General features: G+C 32.3%; 4 protein-coding genes across 5 annotated transcripts in view; 1 reads left to right on the top strand and 3 right to left on the bottom strand.

Annotated features, from left to right (window-relative positions):
- LOC123713968 (maternal protein pumilio) overlaps positions 1–5864 on the bottom strand; it is a 56428-nt gene extending 50564 nt beyond the window's left edge. For both annotated transcript variants that reach the window (XM_045667892.1, XM_045667891.1), the window contains exons 1-2: positions 4997–5864; positions 3928–4419 (exon numbers count right to left, since the gene is read on the bottom strand). In XM_045667892.1, the coding sequence (XP_045523848.1) occupies positions 3928–4419; positions 4997–5209 (705 nt within the window). In that variant the 5' untranslated portion in view covers positions 5210–5864. The remainder of the gene's footprint in view (positions 1–3927; positions 4420–4996) is intronic.
- Positions 5865–6298: 434 nt separating this feature from the next.
- LOC123714203 (protein mago nashi) lies at positions 6299–7121 on the bottom strand. Its single transcript, XM_045668394.1, has 2 exons — positions 6701–7121; positions 6299–6532 (listed from the first exon to the last, which is right to left on the bottom strand). Exons 1-2 carry the CDS (start codon positions 6959–6961, stop codon positions 6350–6352), a joined length of 444 nt encoding a protein of 147 aa, XP_045524350.1. The 5' UTR covers positions 6962–7121; the 3' UTR covers positions 6299–6349.
- Positions 7122–8358: 1237 nt separating this feature from the next.
- LOC123714361 (40S ribosomal protein S8) lies at positions 8359–10886 on the top strand. The gene is made up of 6 exons (XM_045668591.1): positions 8359–8460; positions 8674–8780; positions 8868–8967; positions 9201–9376; positions 10216–10345; positions 10718–10886. The coding sequence occupies exons 1-6, from the start codon at positions 8457–8459 to the stop codon at positions 10825–10827; spliced, it is 627 nt and encodes a 208-aa protein (XP_045524547.1). The 5' UTR covers positions 8359–8456; the 3' UTR covers positions 10828–10886.
- A 147-nt stretch (positions 10887–11033) lies between these two features.
- LOC123714429 lies at positions 11034–16419 on the bottom strand. Its single transcript, XM_045668670.1, has 5 exons — positions 16033–16419; positions 14283–15179; positions 13923–14201; positions 13350–13485; positions 11034–11251 (listed from the first exon to the last, which is right to left on the bottom strand). Exons 1-5 carry the CDS (start codon positions 16417–16419, stop codon positions 11115–11117), a joined length of 1836 nt encoding a protein of 611 aa, XP_045524626.1. The 3' UTR covers positions 11034–11114.
- Positions 16420–16666: the final 247 nt, after the last annotated feature.

The following is a 16666-nucleotide window of genomic DNA, read 5'->3' on the forward strand; positions in this document are numbered from 1 at the left end:
AACTCCATTCTCATCTATGTCAGTAGGGTTGACAGTATTAAGTTCTATTGTAGCTGACGCATGTATTACATCGTAGATTAACTTAATACATGCAGGACAGTAGTGACGAGAGAAATGGGGCGTTCTAGCTACACGAAGTTACTTATTAAACTAGACATCGAATGCTGGCAGCATGGTATATTGAGAATTATCTGATTCGCCGAATCGAGCAGGAAATTTTAAACTGTAATTAGCAGTACACGATGAGTCAAAACCAAAAGAAAACGAAATGTAAATTCTATATCGTCACATGACACGTAACAAATCTACAGATAATTGACTACCAGCAACTTTAAAAATGTATCACAATTCGTCGTCTAAAAACCTTAATGTAAGAGTAGAAAGAATTATAGTACACGATCTTCATTTAAAATCAGTGGAAAGAGAAATGCGCTCACAATTTTGTGTTGAAAACTTCTTCACAATAAAGAAATCTGGTTTTTCGCACCATTCCAGGATATCGGTCGCGAAATAAGATTGCTATAGCGAAAAGTAAACATTTTTCTGGAACTACTTACGGATATTAACCCTGCGAAAATATTATTTATTAAAACCTAAACATAACAATAAGTAACATAAATATACAGTATTTACAATTCCTTAACCTACCATAGTAATAATAAAAATAAATTTAAAACCTTTAACATAAAGGTTCACAGCAACCAACCTCCCTGTGGCAGTGAACCTTTAATGCTGACAGCATTTGCTAGCTGTCATGCGATACTAATTTGTTGAGCGAGTAAAGCACCAGCTCTGCGGTCACCGGTACTATCTACCAGGCGATAACTTAAGTCATTAATTAGCGAACCCCACAGCCCAAGAGTCTCTACTACAAAGGGAACAAAATCGATGTTGGAGGAAAGACTCTTAATTTATTTATTGTAATTCGTCGTATCAATTTTGGATGTAGCGAAAGCTTTTCGATCGTCTATGGCAGAAAGCGCTTCTCTCGCTTCCAAGAAAAGCTTCCAACCTATTGGCTCCCAGAGAAAACATGCAACTGGACCTCCAGCTTTTTAGCCGATCGAAACATTAGGGTCGTCGAATACATCCACAATATCCCACACAAGAAAAATATCTAGCGCCAGTAATAATGAATGGAAAAATAAACAGTGATAAGCCACCAGGTCCACCTGGTGCCTTGCCTTGTCATTGATAAAAAGGATTAAGAAACGGACCATGTATCAAACGGCGCAACCTAATTCAAACAGTGTAGGCGAAATGAAAGAAATATGGACTATCAGAACAAATTTAAAATACATCTGTTCGTCGATTAGTTAGTTTCCTGATTTACAGTCACGTCAAGATATTTATAATTGACTTTTGAAAATCCTTGATTATTACCATCAACTAAATGAAATACAACAACGACGAGACTCTGCCGGAAATGACTCCCGTAGGTCCAAGGACATCACGATCATATTTGTATTTAGAAACACTCTAAGTTAAACTGGAGTTTATTTACGTCAAGTGATGGAAATTGGCGAGTGGAGCGAGACTAAGTCTTCGCGCGCTAAAGATGAGCAATTGACGTCGTCTGTCAAATATATCGGAACTTCGAACACAAAAAATATTATAACAACTCTTGAAACTAGATTTAATATTGCCATAATATAAAAGAAAAAAAGTTAGTTCAACGTTGTAGAATATAGGCGTAATGCGAATCTGGTGAATATAAATCTGGTAATAAAGAATGATAAAATGTTTAATATATCACCTAAATAAAACTTTAAAATATTTTACTACGGTAAATAAATAAATCAATTTATTTATCAAAATCTCAATTATATTGGTTCAAAAAGTACCTTAGAACTTAAAATTTATTTGTCTTTACTGCATTGTTAAATTGATGTATACTGCAGTTTCATATAATATTAATAACAATATGCAGGCGACATTATTAAATTTTTACATGGTTACACCAATTGGTAAAAAGTTTTCTCTGTCTTACAAAAAACAATGCAAACGAGACTTCGCGAAGTTTGACAATGTTTCTAAATATAATTTTGTAAACTTGGCTTGGCCATGACTAGGCTTAACCCGGTCTTCGACCGTCTTACGATAACGTATCTTGAATGCTAGCCTTAGAACATTGCAAGTTACAAAATTTTAAAAAAACTTTGTAAAACACTACTGCACTTAGACAAATAAAATATATTTTATACATGGACTTAATGTGTCTGATATGATAAGTCTTTATTATAGAGAAAACATGTAATTCTAGCAACCTGTCCAGATTTCCTTTCTTAGCAAAAATAATTTGCTCAGATATTCTGTGACAACTATAATGGGTACCTGGACCTTGGTATCTTCTTACATTATTATTATATAATCTCTAAATTTAAAATAAATTACAGCTTGTGATTTTAACAATTGAAATAATTATTGACATTGGTTATTTAACTTGAGTGAAAAAATTTAAAGTAAGTATTTATCGTTTATGTCCATATAGTCCATATAGTCTCTACTGGTATAGACAAAAATAATGCTACCAGCATACACACTCAAAAACATTAACTACTTTCAAACAAATCTTAATTGTTAGAGCAGTCCTTATGAAATGAATAGAGTTGACTGTATTTTCTATTAGATTAGGATCTAATGTCACCAATAGATCTAGACAGAATGAGATAATTACTGTAGTCTGCAATCTTGGAGAATGTAGATGTTGAAGGTGTAATAAGGTCAATCTCCTCTTAACTATTAAACATTTAATATGATAATTAAGAGATATGTGGATACAGTTGTCTAACAATTAGCTAAACAATTTTTGGAAACAAGGACCAGACCAGGTAACTTCTCCCAATCCATGCGAGGTACAATCAATTATTATTTTAATATGAATAATTTGTCAACATGCATAGTTATTTGCTTGTCTCAACTGAACAAAACCAGAGTACAAATCTCACATTTAGATTGATATGGCTTCTTTACTATACAATCTCTAGTGTTCAGATGAAAGATGTTGATGGTACTTTCATACTAAAAATATAATGACAATATCAGCAATCATAAATTTGGTTTTGCAACAACCTAGACGTAAACAACTGACCTTCAAAATATTTATAAATATATTTTGTCTATTATATACTGACAGTATTACAGGTTTTAATTATTGGTATAACTTTATTTTCTACAATATCTTTAATAATGATGATATAAATTTATGCCTAATGGGAAAGGCAAAGAGCTTTAGTCCATACAGGTTCAATATCTTTAAATTTCAATAAAATACAGCTTTTGACATTAGCCATCAGCCACTAAGTCTAATTAAAAAAAAACTGTTACCAGTATTTGCTAGACAAAACTGATGTTGTGAGAAAACATGTTAAGTTTTTATTTAAATAACTTTTATATTCCAAAAACTTTGTGCTTGTACAAATAAATCTTATTTGATAATATTATTATGGCATAACTATGTGTGATTCAATCAAAATTAAATATTAAATCATAGGGAAATAACTGTAATTTTCATTTATCATTTACCTAAGCAAGCTATTGAGAACCTAAGAGATAATAAGAACAAAAATATCTTTAACTTTGTGATTTCTCTAATAAACATACAATATAGCCATAGATGTCCTTTTACCATTGCAAAATGAAATATAGCACATATAGCACACACAAATTAATGTTTTGACTTACCTACCTACATAGGCATTTTGTTTTTTTATATGAATATTTTTGTATTTTATGGTAAAGAAGTATAAATAAATAAGTATTTTAAAAAAGCTGTTGTGGATTTAGATTCGAAACATGTTAATTACATTACAGATTGTTATTAAGTTGTATGACTACATACATAACACTTCAAAATTACATATATATTGAGGTATATTACTGTAGTTATTCAAATCTATTACCAGTGGAATAATAAGATAGACTTACCTGATTTCTAACAGCTGGCATTGGTGTGAGTCCTAATTGATTTTGTCCTTGCTGGAGAAATTGATTAGTTCCAGGGGCAAGCATACCCGCCTGGCTTATATACATCATGTGTTCATTTTTCCCTATACCATTAATTGCCTGAATTGGATTTGCATGGTGTTGGTGCATATCATATATTCCTTGTTGTCCAAGTTGTGGAGCATTTTGCATCCCTTGTAATGGTGGTAGCATCATTGCACTATTTTGAATAAGATTATTTCCCAAGGCATGATTTTGAAGTGGTGCCATCTGTGTGTGAACCATACTGGTTGTCAGATGTGGGTGACTACCAATAACTGATGGATTGATAGCCAGCGGCCCCACTGATGATGCAATATTTTGATTAATATATTGTTGTGGTGTAACCTGTGCATTTTTTAAGGGCACCATCTGTCCTTGAGGTTGCATATTATTCATTGCTATTGGTGTAGGGTGTTTCCATTTATCTTGATTCTGGAATAAAAGAGACAGAACTTTTTAGTTACAGAAAGAACAGAATTTACTTCCAAAAGAATATGATCAATTCTTATATTTATTTAATTTTTTAGGCCATTAAAAAAACATTTTTTATGAATATTATATAAAATAAAATACATATATATATTATTTTGATGTTATGGTGGTTGTTGTATAATAATTTAAGTTGTCAGTTGCAATAACATTTAGTAACAATTTTAGGAATGTATAATGTTAACCATCATTCTCAGAATTACATTGAATGTAATGGTTTGACACAGGAATCATACTTAGCCCTACTCTTGTCTCTATTCTGAATCTTACCCTAAATATAAATAAATACTTTCAGGGTGTTTTATTAAAAATGAACAAATAGTTTTGATATTTAATACCCAAACCATATAAATTTCAGGGTTATAAGTCATTACAAATGTCCCAATACCTCAAGAACGCATTTCATACAAAAATTTCAAATTATTTAATGTCACAATGACAAAACAATGACAGAATTAAGTATGTATTTAAATTGGTTTGTATATTTTTAGGTGCTTATAATTACTGATTAAATGCGTACCTCAACAATATTATCATCACCAACGGCCCACCGTTGTTTAGAAGCTAAGGACAGTTCGGTTTCTTGATTTTCTCGCTGGAACATATAGTGCACGGCAGCGTCGTCCTGAGCGCGATTTTGAGACGCGCGCGCCGTTTGCAATCCACCTTCTCCGGCCTCTTCTTCACCGCCTGTGCCTGGCCACTTCATTGGGCTATCGTGAGGCTCGAGCATTCAGTTTTACCACGCTTCAGTACCACAAACCGTAAACAACACTCACAATCTCTGTTTTAGGGAGCTACGGCTATTACCTACTAATAATAATCGATCTATATTCTAATCATTCGATTTACATTATCAAACATACTACTTGTGGTTAGCGTTATTCAAAATAGAAGCCATTTAGTGACTTTTGTATTCTTTTTGTCTTTGTAATGACAGCTACTAGTTTTATCGGGGCACGATGACAGCCGCTAAAGGACCAAAATATTGCAAGGATCGGGCAATGGCTTTATTCTTTAAGTTTTGAAACAAAGAGGGTGAACAAAATTATCTTAAGACGAGTAAAATATATTGAGAAATCACTTATTTTGTTGTTTTATGTTACGTGCCACTGTATTAACACACAAATTATAGATTTGTCGGCGTCGAGAACTGAATTCAATAAACACTGAAAATAATACACTATTCACACAATTTCTAAACAAAACGACCACAAATATAATTACTATATGTACACAGGACTATTTACAATGTACAATTTTTACAGAAAACTTCGTTTATGCCATTGGCAACAGTCGATACAATCCGATTTTAAAAGAACTTCGACCATACTTCACAGCTCGTCCGCCATAGTCGCCGCCGGGCAGATGCGATGCGCGCGCAACGCGCAAAGCTATGCTATAAACATAAATAAATACAGCAACATACGTTTCTTTATAAGCATATTACTTATGCCTGAAAATTTTTGAGTGTTTTATATTTAGTATCGGCAGCCTTTAAATAGCAGTTTAGAATGTAGTATAAGTTTTTAGTTCTTATGGAAAGAATATACTGAAATAGGTATCTGTGAAAATGATTTTTGTATTGCATCTGCCCTGTGCATTGAAGTTTATTTTTTTTAATGAAACGGTCTAGAAAAATAAAATATTTACTAATAAGGTCTATTAACATTAACACTTCCTATAATTTATACTAAACAGTAATATGTTTTAGATAGCAAATTCCAAATAGATAGATTGAATGCACTTTTAATTGACAGAATACAAAAATACATTAGTGTATCTAACACTAAGTGAAGTTTTACCAAAATAAACCAACAAGTATACTGTATAAAATATTTTTATTTAAGTTTCCAAAGATATTAAAAGTAACTTATATGGGCTTAATTTTAAAGTGGAGACCAATCAATGAAAATACTAGACACTTGAGATCTTGCACTAAATAATAGAAGCCCCGCAAGCCTTCTGGATCACGAGACTGATTAACATCCACTAATGAGCCGGTCTTTGAAGTTGTAAAAGATATGTGTTCTTCCCCAATAACAATTTCCAATTCCTGTAACAAACAAACTTTATTACTACTTGTCAAACTTGTATAACCTAAAGTGCTGAAAATATGAAATTACTTATTGCTCACTACATGGCATTGTGTGCGGTTATGACTGCTTGTTATGTCTACTAAATAAATAACTCAGAATATTAATAACAATAAATTTTGTTATACCTGTCTTCCGACTCGATCTGGTTGAGGCCAAAGTCGATCATCTTCATGCATAATTTCTGAATCTACGATAACACGTTTGAGTTCGTCCATCACACAAGGATGCACATACGCTTCTTTGCGAATCATTGTATCATTTTTATAATTTGAATTATTGGCATATCTCAATTTACCATCGGGTCTAAACTCAAATTCAAGAAATTCGTGACCAAACTTGCCTTTGTGGCCCACATAATAACGAATATAAAAATCCGTCGTTGACATTTTGATAACCTTAGAAACACAAATACAATGAAGTGCCCAATTAATTAAAAGAATAGCCTATTTATTTCACTTATTTTTTGGAAATTTCATGATAAAAAGAAACCATTAAGAAAACAGTAAGCAATAACTAGCGTCCCGTATTACTTATGACAATTGTGTATTGGCCACAGATATCTGAAACTTGTGTATTCTCTATGAATAAGAAATAAAACACATAAAATATGAGGGCATAACTAATTACCTAACGAAAACCAGAGATTTAATCCACATTTATCCTTTTGCTTGATAGTTGTAAACTTAGTAATCAAATTCGGATACTTTAATGAAATTAAGTGTGCCGCATACAGTATACACTTATAAGTTAAGTGATAACGTTGAAATAAAACACTTTATAACCGGATTGTAGCTATGTATTATTATTATAAACTTATATGTAATTATTTACATAATTTGATATTTAATTTTTTCTGACGTTTCGCGTGCTTTACAGCGTGCAAGTGATAACGTAATTTTTTTTAATATTATGACAAGATGCCAACACGAAATGTGGTTTGCAAATTTAATAATAACATTTCAGTTCTTTTATGGTAAGATGGTTTGTATAATTGGGAAATCCCACATAGGTTGAAACAGAACAATGAAATTAAACTCAAATCGCTGGTGGCGCGATACGGAATATTTACCTTACGAATTATATTACAAACAAAAGAAGAATCAATATTATATTGTTAAAATATCTATAACAAGAGATTTAGCCTTTTAAATAAAGCCCTTAGTCAACAGATTTAAATTATACTCGATTTTACTCAAAACTAAATACTTAAATTATTTAAGTAATTTGTTCCAGGATATTGTAAACGGATAAATATAAAATCAAGGAATTGCTTTATCTTGTAAAAATATCAATAGAGCAATAAGCGTAAACGGCTTACTAATTTTAAATTATAACTCTAAATTGTCTCTATAATCTATTTTTTTTATTATTTTATGACCTGGTAACATAGACCTTTAAGTCATAATTTATTTGGAAAACGTTCATTATAATTTGGAGCTATCTATAATCTAATAGATATATAAATTATACAGACCAAGACAAACAAACTAAGGATTTTCACAAGAATCAATTATATAAATTTTCTTGAAATGTGTTTCCTATTTTCCCAATGAAGCAAAAGCAACCATCACGAGAATTTAATAAATTTGTTTACGATTACCATCAAAAATATCATATGAGTGTGAATAAGTTTTTCATTCACTTATACATTTTTTCATAAGACACATTAATATAACATTTACAGCCAAACAGCTAGGTCTCCACTCTTATTTTTACACTGTTTCAATGTTTTCAAGCGGTGTTTCTATCTCATACGAATAGTAGACGGTTATACTTCTCCTGATGTATTATGTCAAAGTCAGTGGTCATGACACTTGACAGAAATAGTTACGACATTCTATTAGTCCTTTTGACAAATCTTTTCTTTCTGACCCAGACAAGATGGGTGAGTAGAATTGTAATTTGTGAAATTAAATCAACTTTTATCAATATAATACTCATAAGTTTTAAGTTTAAAACTATTATATTTAAGTGAACTGAGGATGTGAAAATTGTTTCTGTTATTATTTTTGTTTGACGTACTAAATCTTTAACAAAATAAATATGAGAAGTGAGTGAACTTTCCTCTTCAACTTATCCGTTTTTTGATTTTGTATAGGTATCAGCCGTGATCACTGGCATAAGAGGAGAGCTACGGGCGGTAAGCGCGCCCCAATCCGTAAGAAGAGGAAGTACGAGTTAGGTCGCCCGGCTGCTAACACTAAAGTTAGAACGTGTTTACAATATAACCTCTTAGTGCTGTTGTGATTATATTAGTGTGCCGTATTTTAACTGTAAAATTATTTCTTTCAGCTTGGCCCACAACGAATTCATTGGGTCCGTTCTCGTGGAGGAAATACTAAATACCGTGCATTACGTCTTGACACCGGTAACTTTGCTTGGGGTTCGGAATGTAAGTATCTACCAAAATTTAAATAGTTAATTATAAACTAAAGTTTTCAATGTTTATATCATAAGTTCGATAAAATTTCCAGGACACCCATTTAAAATGTGGAACCAAATAGAAATGCCTATTACATGATGGGGTAAAAAAAAATTCTCACATGTCTCAGAGATATTTACTTGAGAATATTTATTTGTCTTTCATTACCAACTGTTTATTAACTATATATTATTGTTTTTCAGGTGCCACTCGTAAGACTCGTATCATAGATGTAGTATACAATGCATCTAACAACGAGTTGGTGCGTACGAAGACTCTTGTTAAGAATGCTATAGTGGTAGTTGATGCCACCCCTTTCCGCCAGTGGTATGAATCCCACTACCTTCTGCCTCTTGGAAGAAAGAAGGGTGCTAAACTGGTGAGTCAAACTACAACTGTCTCAATTTTTTAATATTTTTGCTGTAGTGTTTTTGAGTTACACTCTTTTATGCGAAAATGATAAATTAATTTTTGAGATAAATTAGGTCCACATTTGTCACTTAGTAAAATAAGCAGATCCTTAAAGGAAACATGCTTGAGATTTAGTATTTATTATTGAATAATTCTAGAATAAACTGTTGTTGTAAAAGATGGTCGGTGCCATTAATTAATGAAACAGTTTCAACTTTATAATAATTTACCAATGGATGTTCCATCCATTTATCCAAATAAACTTTTTTATTTATGATTTCTTTAAACAGTGTTAGAACATCAAGAGTTCTCTGTAGAATTAGGACGGTCTTGTGAGTTACCTTTATAAATCATAATACCATGGAATCTTGGTTGGTTGGTAACATTTAAAAAATATTGTTGTAAATTTCATATCATTGTTAAGTTTTGGCAATTTAAAAATTCATGAATGTTAACATTTAGTTGTTTGTTAACTTGCTTTTACCTTACCAAATTGAAAGTGTTGTGTTGCTTAGTTATTATAGCACCAACCTCTTCTAATTTCCTGAATTCCAGAATGTCACTCTAACTTAACTAGTACTAGTATATGTCCACATGATATGCCTTATAGAATATTTACCAAATTTTTTAAAACCATATTTATAATTAAAAACTTACATATTGTCACAGAATTATTTGTAAACCTATTTACAACATTGTTACAATACTACTGATACAGATAGTTAGTTGATTGTCTGCAATTCTTGACAGAAAATGTAATAAACCACAAAAATAAAAAAATATCATAACAAATATCTTATTTTAAAGACTGAAGCTGAGGAAGCCATTATTAATAAGAAAAGAAGTAAGAAGACCGCAAAGAAATATTTGTCCAGACAGCGCCTTTCCAAGGTTGAAGCTGGTTTAGAAGAACAATTCCACACTGGACGTTTATTAGGTAAAAACTTAACCGATCTGTAAACCTTGACAAAATCTAAACCATCTTCATTATAAAATAAAATTATAATTCAAAATCCTTGTAATTATCTAGTGCGTCAGATGCGAGAGAGGATTTTTTAATAATATGTTATAATTTAACTTGATACTGGATTGTGTACAGCTTTTATTTTCTTATAAATGAACAATCTTATCCATACTTCCTATTAATGATGAAATCGAGAAGTTGTGAGGCTGCATCTATTGGCAGGAACCGTTTTGGGAACTGTCTAGCAGTCATATGATATCTGTCATAGTTACTCTGAATATTTTACCGATCTATTAATATTTTTATTTACTTGTTCACTATGTAATTAAGAAATGTTTTTTTCAGCCTGTGTGGCGAGTCGGCCAGGCCAATGCGGTCGCGCCGATGGTTACGTATTGGAAGGCAAAGAGCTCGAGTTCTACTTAAGAAAGATCAAGTCTAAGAGGGCGAAGTGATATGTGTAATTAAATAACGCAAAAAACCACTTGTTTTATTTATTAAACATTAATGGAGATGTTGCCTTTAAATTTGTTATGATCAAATAGCCCCCAAAGCATTTCCTAAGTTCTTGATACAATTATTAGTTATTATAGCCAATGTAACTTGTCCTTTTTATGGGACTAAAATCTCAACTAATAGCAGGGGTCTAATTAATGATGAGTGTATTCAGAAATATTTATGTCAATTATCTGAAAATCTTTACAGGTTTTGTCTCATAAAAGTTGTGTATAATTTTGTATTTCTATAATATTCTTGAATTCAATGGGTCAACCAATTTGCCAGCCATCAGAGATACATGTATGGTTGAGTCCATGACGAAGTACAGAAAGGGGTAGGTGGCTGTGAATGTAATGGGTCGGCGTCGTTTTGATAAGTTTTCTGAAATAAATAATATCCATATTAATGTCAGTAAATTATATTTAAACTGAAATTAAATTTATAAAACGTAATTCATTCGACAAACCACTATTAGTATAAAAAAAATAATTTCTGTGTTATTTATTGGGTAGCTCATAAGAAGGCATTAGAATAATAAGAAAATATATTATGCACACATCACATGAAATAAAGTTATACATATCCAGCTGTACGTAAATATTAATATTTATTAAACGTAATTCATTCGACAAACCATTTAGTAAAAAATATAATTTCTGTGTTATTTATTGGGTAACTCGTAAGAAGGCATTAGAAATAAGAAAATATATTATGCACAAATCACATGAAATAAAGTTATACATATCCAGCTGTACGTATATTTAAATATTAATATTCACATTACGTTTAATGCAAATTGCAAGCAAGCTAAGAAGACAAGAGTCCTGAAGGAAATATGAAGTGGTTGTGTACAACTTTAGGTGCCCATAGATGGGACCGCACTAGTTCAATATGACATTATATAGCGACAAGTTGAGAAAGTGAATATTTTAATAATAATCTTTGACTGCACATTAAAACGGATAACATTAGGGTAATATATTAGAATTAAATACAGAACATCAGTCGTTCGTTTGTCCCTGTCTGTCTTTCTACTTTACTTAACCATCCATCCATTTTTAAATAATAGCGAACTAATAATAGAAGACAAAAGGTATATTTCTCAGCTACAAATGATTTACCTTAACGTTCATTGTTTAAGCATAGGAAATTGCTACATGTGTGCATGTATTATGTTTAGATTAAAGTAGCTTAATTTGCTTAATCTAAATACAGCAAATATTACGGCAAACATTCGACCTCGTCATGCAAATGCGGCGAACCGTTAAATTTAAAACAAAATAGCTAAATTATTTGCGGTGACAACTGACAGGAAACAATCAACTATATTATCCCCAGTTTAGTCCACTTATGTAATTGAAAACTTTATTTATCGAGGAATCATAACTTCCATGAGCCAGTAATATTTGTACAATAATTTACCTAATTACCGTCACTGCCTGAGCACCGGGGGCGCATCAATTGATTCAAATGCGCGTGTCGTTGCAACATCTCTCATAGACAATAGACAACGGACGTTTATATACTTCACACTGCGAATTGTATTCTTTTAGCAATTATACTTTATCTTACTCTCGAACAAGAAAATTAGGTGAAAATTTTTTACGGTATAAAACATTGAATTGATGTTATATTAATGTTTTCTTTACTACGCTCTTAATTTATGAGACTCATTTAGACTTTGTTGCGTTTGAGCAAGGTGGTGGTCAACTAACCAGTAACCTATATAACCATATACCTAAGCAAATTTCCTAGGTACCTCTATGTACTGCCACTAATTGCTTAAATATTTAGTGAAATGGTTATTAGTGAATCACTAAAAATACGTCTCTTCATCCTAAATGCGACTTAAATTAACAAAAGTGAAACGGAGAGGATCTGGTAGTTGAAATATAAAAATAAATTACGGATAATAACATCATCGCATACTTTCTTATAATATTTAATTTGAAAATTAGCGCTTATTGGTTTTTTTTATAAAATAAACGCGTTACTTTGCTGTCTCGCATCGTCTCAAACGTTGACCGCACCTTTGGTCAATTAAATGGTTTACCACCGTGACCTCGGAATGTTCCCAGAGCTTTGTAGTACGCCGTGTTAAGGTCCCAACATTCATTTACAATATAATTATGCTTATTAAAGCGTTTAATTTGTCAAATTCCAATTAATCAAACACAATTTTTACGTTGAATTTTTTATGATAAGATAAAATCAAACTTTGAATTTAATTGTAAGTATGGCTAAGTAAAACATTTGGTCTGCGTTGGCCTTATAGATTTATTATTTTTCTAGAAAACGAGTGTTCATAAGAGTAGGTATAACCTACTGCATGCTGTTGTTTATACATTAAAAAAACTGACGCTACATCCTTTAGGTCTGGATTTCTATGTCTGTTTTGTCTGATATTTTTTTAACGACTTGCGTAGATGAGCCACTGTAACTACGACTAATAAAATATATAAATATATGAAATACTCACTCTTCGATTCATCTGGTTGATATTTCCTCATTGAGACGGAGACAGCTTGTTCAATGCTTCGCACGTAAACCCCAGTCTGAGAAGTCATAGGAGTAAAATCCCCTTGACGAGGCTCGAAGACGTCGCGAATTCCGAGCTATGGCGATATTTAATTTATTAATCATTGATGTTGACATTGATTTGTTATAGAAAACAAAGCTGTTGGGGTTGTAAATTATATTCATATGTTTCTGATGAAGCATAGAATGACAATTTTTTTCAAAATTTAAACGAACAAGATCGTTTTAAAGAAGACCATAGAAGTATTAAAAATCGAAATATCACTAAAGTGTTGTGTAAAATTTTGATTTTATTACTAGCCGTGTTGATAAAAATATAGGTCAAAACAACCTAAAATAAATTTTCACGATTTTGTTATAAAAATTTAACTTCGGTTAAAATATTAGAAAGTCCTTGGTATCTTTGATATTCGAGAAGTATTTTTTAAACACGCTTCAAATCAAATATAAACCCTATTCTTTGTACACTCATTAATTAGTGGCCCATCACGCCATAAAGAATATAAAATCTTACTTTTTGTAGATCGGTTGTTAAAATAACGTGACCCTTCACAACAAAGCTAGGTACTTTCGCTCTGACACGCCGAGGTCTTAAAGCTCCGTAAACGTCGGAGAGGTCTGACTCCCTTGCCATGCGCGCAAGCAGTCGTTCGATTTCCCCATACCCTGCTCTGAGAGGTAGCACAACTAGCAAGTAATAACGGTCGCTGTCCAGTGGCAGACGAATGGCGGATGCCTCTAAATGTGGTAAATAGGCATGGTGTAACACAGAATCATAATACATATACGGTACCTGAAACATACATAGTTTTGTTAAACTATACTTATCGCATTGGTTAGACAGGATATATAAGGAAGAAGGTATAATATATACCTCAATTCTACGGTTTCCATTAAGCACAAATTGTGTATCCATATCAATTTCAGATCCTTCTTGTCCGATGGTAAAAGACCTGTATTCTTCATAGACATCCATGTCAGGTGGATTGGTGAATATAAAATCTAACAATGATTTTTTCCTACGTTGCAGAGTCTCTAGCGTGGAATCATTTCCAGATGTTGCACTGTTATTGTTAGCCTGTTCAGATATCAAAGGCATCGTTTGAGGAGATATTGCCTCATCCTCTTTATTTGCAAATGCTGTTGGTGATGACATTGTTTCAGTTGTCGGTGAAGATTCTATTCCCATCGTAGTTTGTAGTGATGTGCCTTCGGTTGTAGTTAGTAATGATGTGGTTTGCGTCATAGTTGAAGATGATTCAATTTCAGTCGTAGTTGGTGTTGAGGTACTTCCCGTTGAAATTGGTGATGATACGATCTCGGTAGTAGTTAAATCACGAGTGGTTAACAGTTCAGTTGTAATAAGAGATTCCGTTTGTGTTGTAATAGTTTCAGTAGTAAATGTTGGACTCGAACCCTGACTTGTAGTATATTCAGTTTGTGTGACTATTTCTACATTTGTTGTTGATTCCATGGTAGCTGCAGTTGTGTTACCCAATGATTCAGTAACGTGATCTGTAGTACTTTCTTCTTTTATTCTCGTAGTAGATTGCATTGTGGTAGTATCAGTATGCGTTGCTGCTGTTGTTGTAAATGTAGTGTCTGCCATTGGAGATGTCATATTCGTGCTTTCACTACTTGTAGTGTTGGGCTCGTTTTGTAACTCAAAACTATAAAAACGTAAAGTATTTTTGTAACTTTCCGTAAATGTTACATTTTCATTATTTAAAGCCAATCCTGCCAAAAATCCTTCTTCAGGAACAAAATATGTCTGAAATATTATTAAAACAAATAAAGAAAAGATTTTCTACAGATACATATATCTTCGTGTGATTATTACTGATAGCACAAAATATATGACATACTAAGCAGGATTTATGAAATTATCATTACTGTAGTGACTGGTCTAGGTATAATATTATATTGCAGCAGTATTGGCCTAGTGGCTTCAGCGTGCGACTCTCTTCCTGAGGTCGTAGATTCGATCCCTGGCTGTTGGACCAATGGACTTTCTTTCTATTAACATTCGCTGGAACGGTTAAGGGATATGTCTTAGACCCAAAAAGTTGACGGCGTGTGTCAGGCACTGGAGGCTGATCACCTACTTGCCTATTAGATTAAAAAAATGATCATGAAACAGATTCAGTAACCTGAGGTCCAGATCTAAAGAGGTTGTACCGTCACTGATTATTATTGTAAGATTATATTATAACAGATGAAATATATTTATTAAAAATATGTAGCTACGTGAGTCATACATATAAACCAGTATTTTGCAAGAAAAAAGAGTTACAATTAACCAACGTTACTTAATACTTTTAAATCCAAATAAGCAAATAAGAATAATTCATAATTTGCTTTAAAGATAGAAAAACTGACATTAATAAGAGTTAGTAAAAACCATATCTTCGTAAATTTAATGAAATTCTAGACGTGAGACGATATGTATAATAAATGCAATATCATAAAACATTCAATTTTTCGTGGCACAAATGTATAATGATATATTAAAACAATTTAACAAAAAACTTATATATACCTAATGCACTTTTTGCTTAAGCTGTAATTTAAAAGAAATAAAACATATAGTGAATATTTTAATCTACGTTATAATTATAACTTACCTTTAGTGAGCGGTGTATATCTCTGAAACCTATCCTTATAATTCTTCGATCCCTAGGTAATGGCACACTACGTTGGATTTGATACGAAGATTCACCATCTACTCCCTCGTATAAAGCCACTAGGATTCCCATTAAACCGTATGGAGAAAATGCTATGTTATTTGAATTTAAATAATTATGTTCCGCCAGTACTTTTATACCAAGTTCATTAGTAATGTCTACCATCTGATCGATAGGTTTTCTTTTAAAATCCCAATACTCAATTTCCATAGGAGTTCCATGGTGCGAAATTGCCCCGGGAGTGAAAGTGGTATATGCTTGAACAAAAACCAAATGCGTTAAAAACCAGAAAGTGGCGGCAAAACTAATACGTCCGGTGCAGTTCATTGTAAACGCGATTCTGTCTGCGGTTCGCTGCCTACAGGCTTAGGGCAGGTGGCTTCGCGATCTTGCTTATTATTACTTATTACTTATTACCTCTAGAGCAAGCTAAGAGTTTCGGTGAATGCCCTCTAAAGGCTCGTGCGAACTTCAATCACAAGGATGATACAGATAGAACATTTTGTAATAGAACTCGCGCTGTATCATTATTTTCACGGGTTTGACGGTTATTTTCGACTTAATACAATAAATT

This window comes from Pieris brassicae, chromosome 9 (assembly GCF_905147105.1).
Source record: "Pieris brassicae chromosome 9, ilPieBrab1.1, whole genome shotgun sequence".
NCBI classification, from domain to species: Eukaryota; Metazoa; Arthropoda; class Insecta; order Lepidoptera; family Pieridae; genus Pieris; species Pieris brassicae.

Coding starts and splice junctions, on each gene's coding strand:
- LOC123714203 (XM_045668394.1), bottom strand. CDS start 6,961: ATGTCAACGACGGATTTTTATATTCGTTATTATGTGGGCCACAAAGGC. Junction 6,533..6,700: donor CAGATCGAGTCGGAAGACAG/GTATAACAAAAT, acceptor TGTTTGTTACAG/GAATTGGAAATTGTTATTGG.
- LOC123714361 (XM_045668591.1), top strand. Junction 8,781..8,867: donor GCCCGGCTGCTAACACTAAA/GTTAGAACGTGT, acceptor TATTTCTTTCAG/CTTGGCCCACAACGAATTCA. Junction 8,968..9,200: donor CTTTGCTTGGGGTTCGGAAT/GTAAGTATCTAC, acceptor ATTGTTTTTCAG/GTGCCACTCGTAAGACTCGT.
- LOC123714429 (XM_045668670.1), bottom strand. CDS start 16,419: ATGAACTGCACCGGACGTATTAGTTTTGCCGCCACTTTCTGGTTTTTA. Junction 14,202..14,282: donor ATGGAAACCGTAGAATTGAG/GTATATATTATA, acceptor TGTATGTTTCAG/GTACCGTATATGTATTATGA. Junction 11,252..13,349: donor TCAACCAGATGAATCGAAGA/GTGAGTATTTCA, acceptor TATTTATTTCAG/AAAACTTATCAAAACGACGC.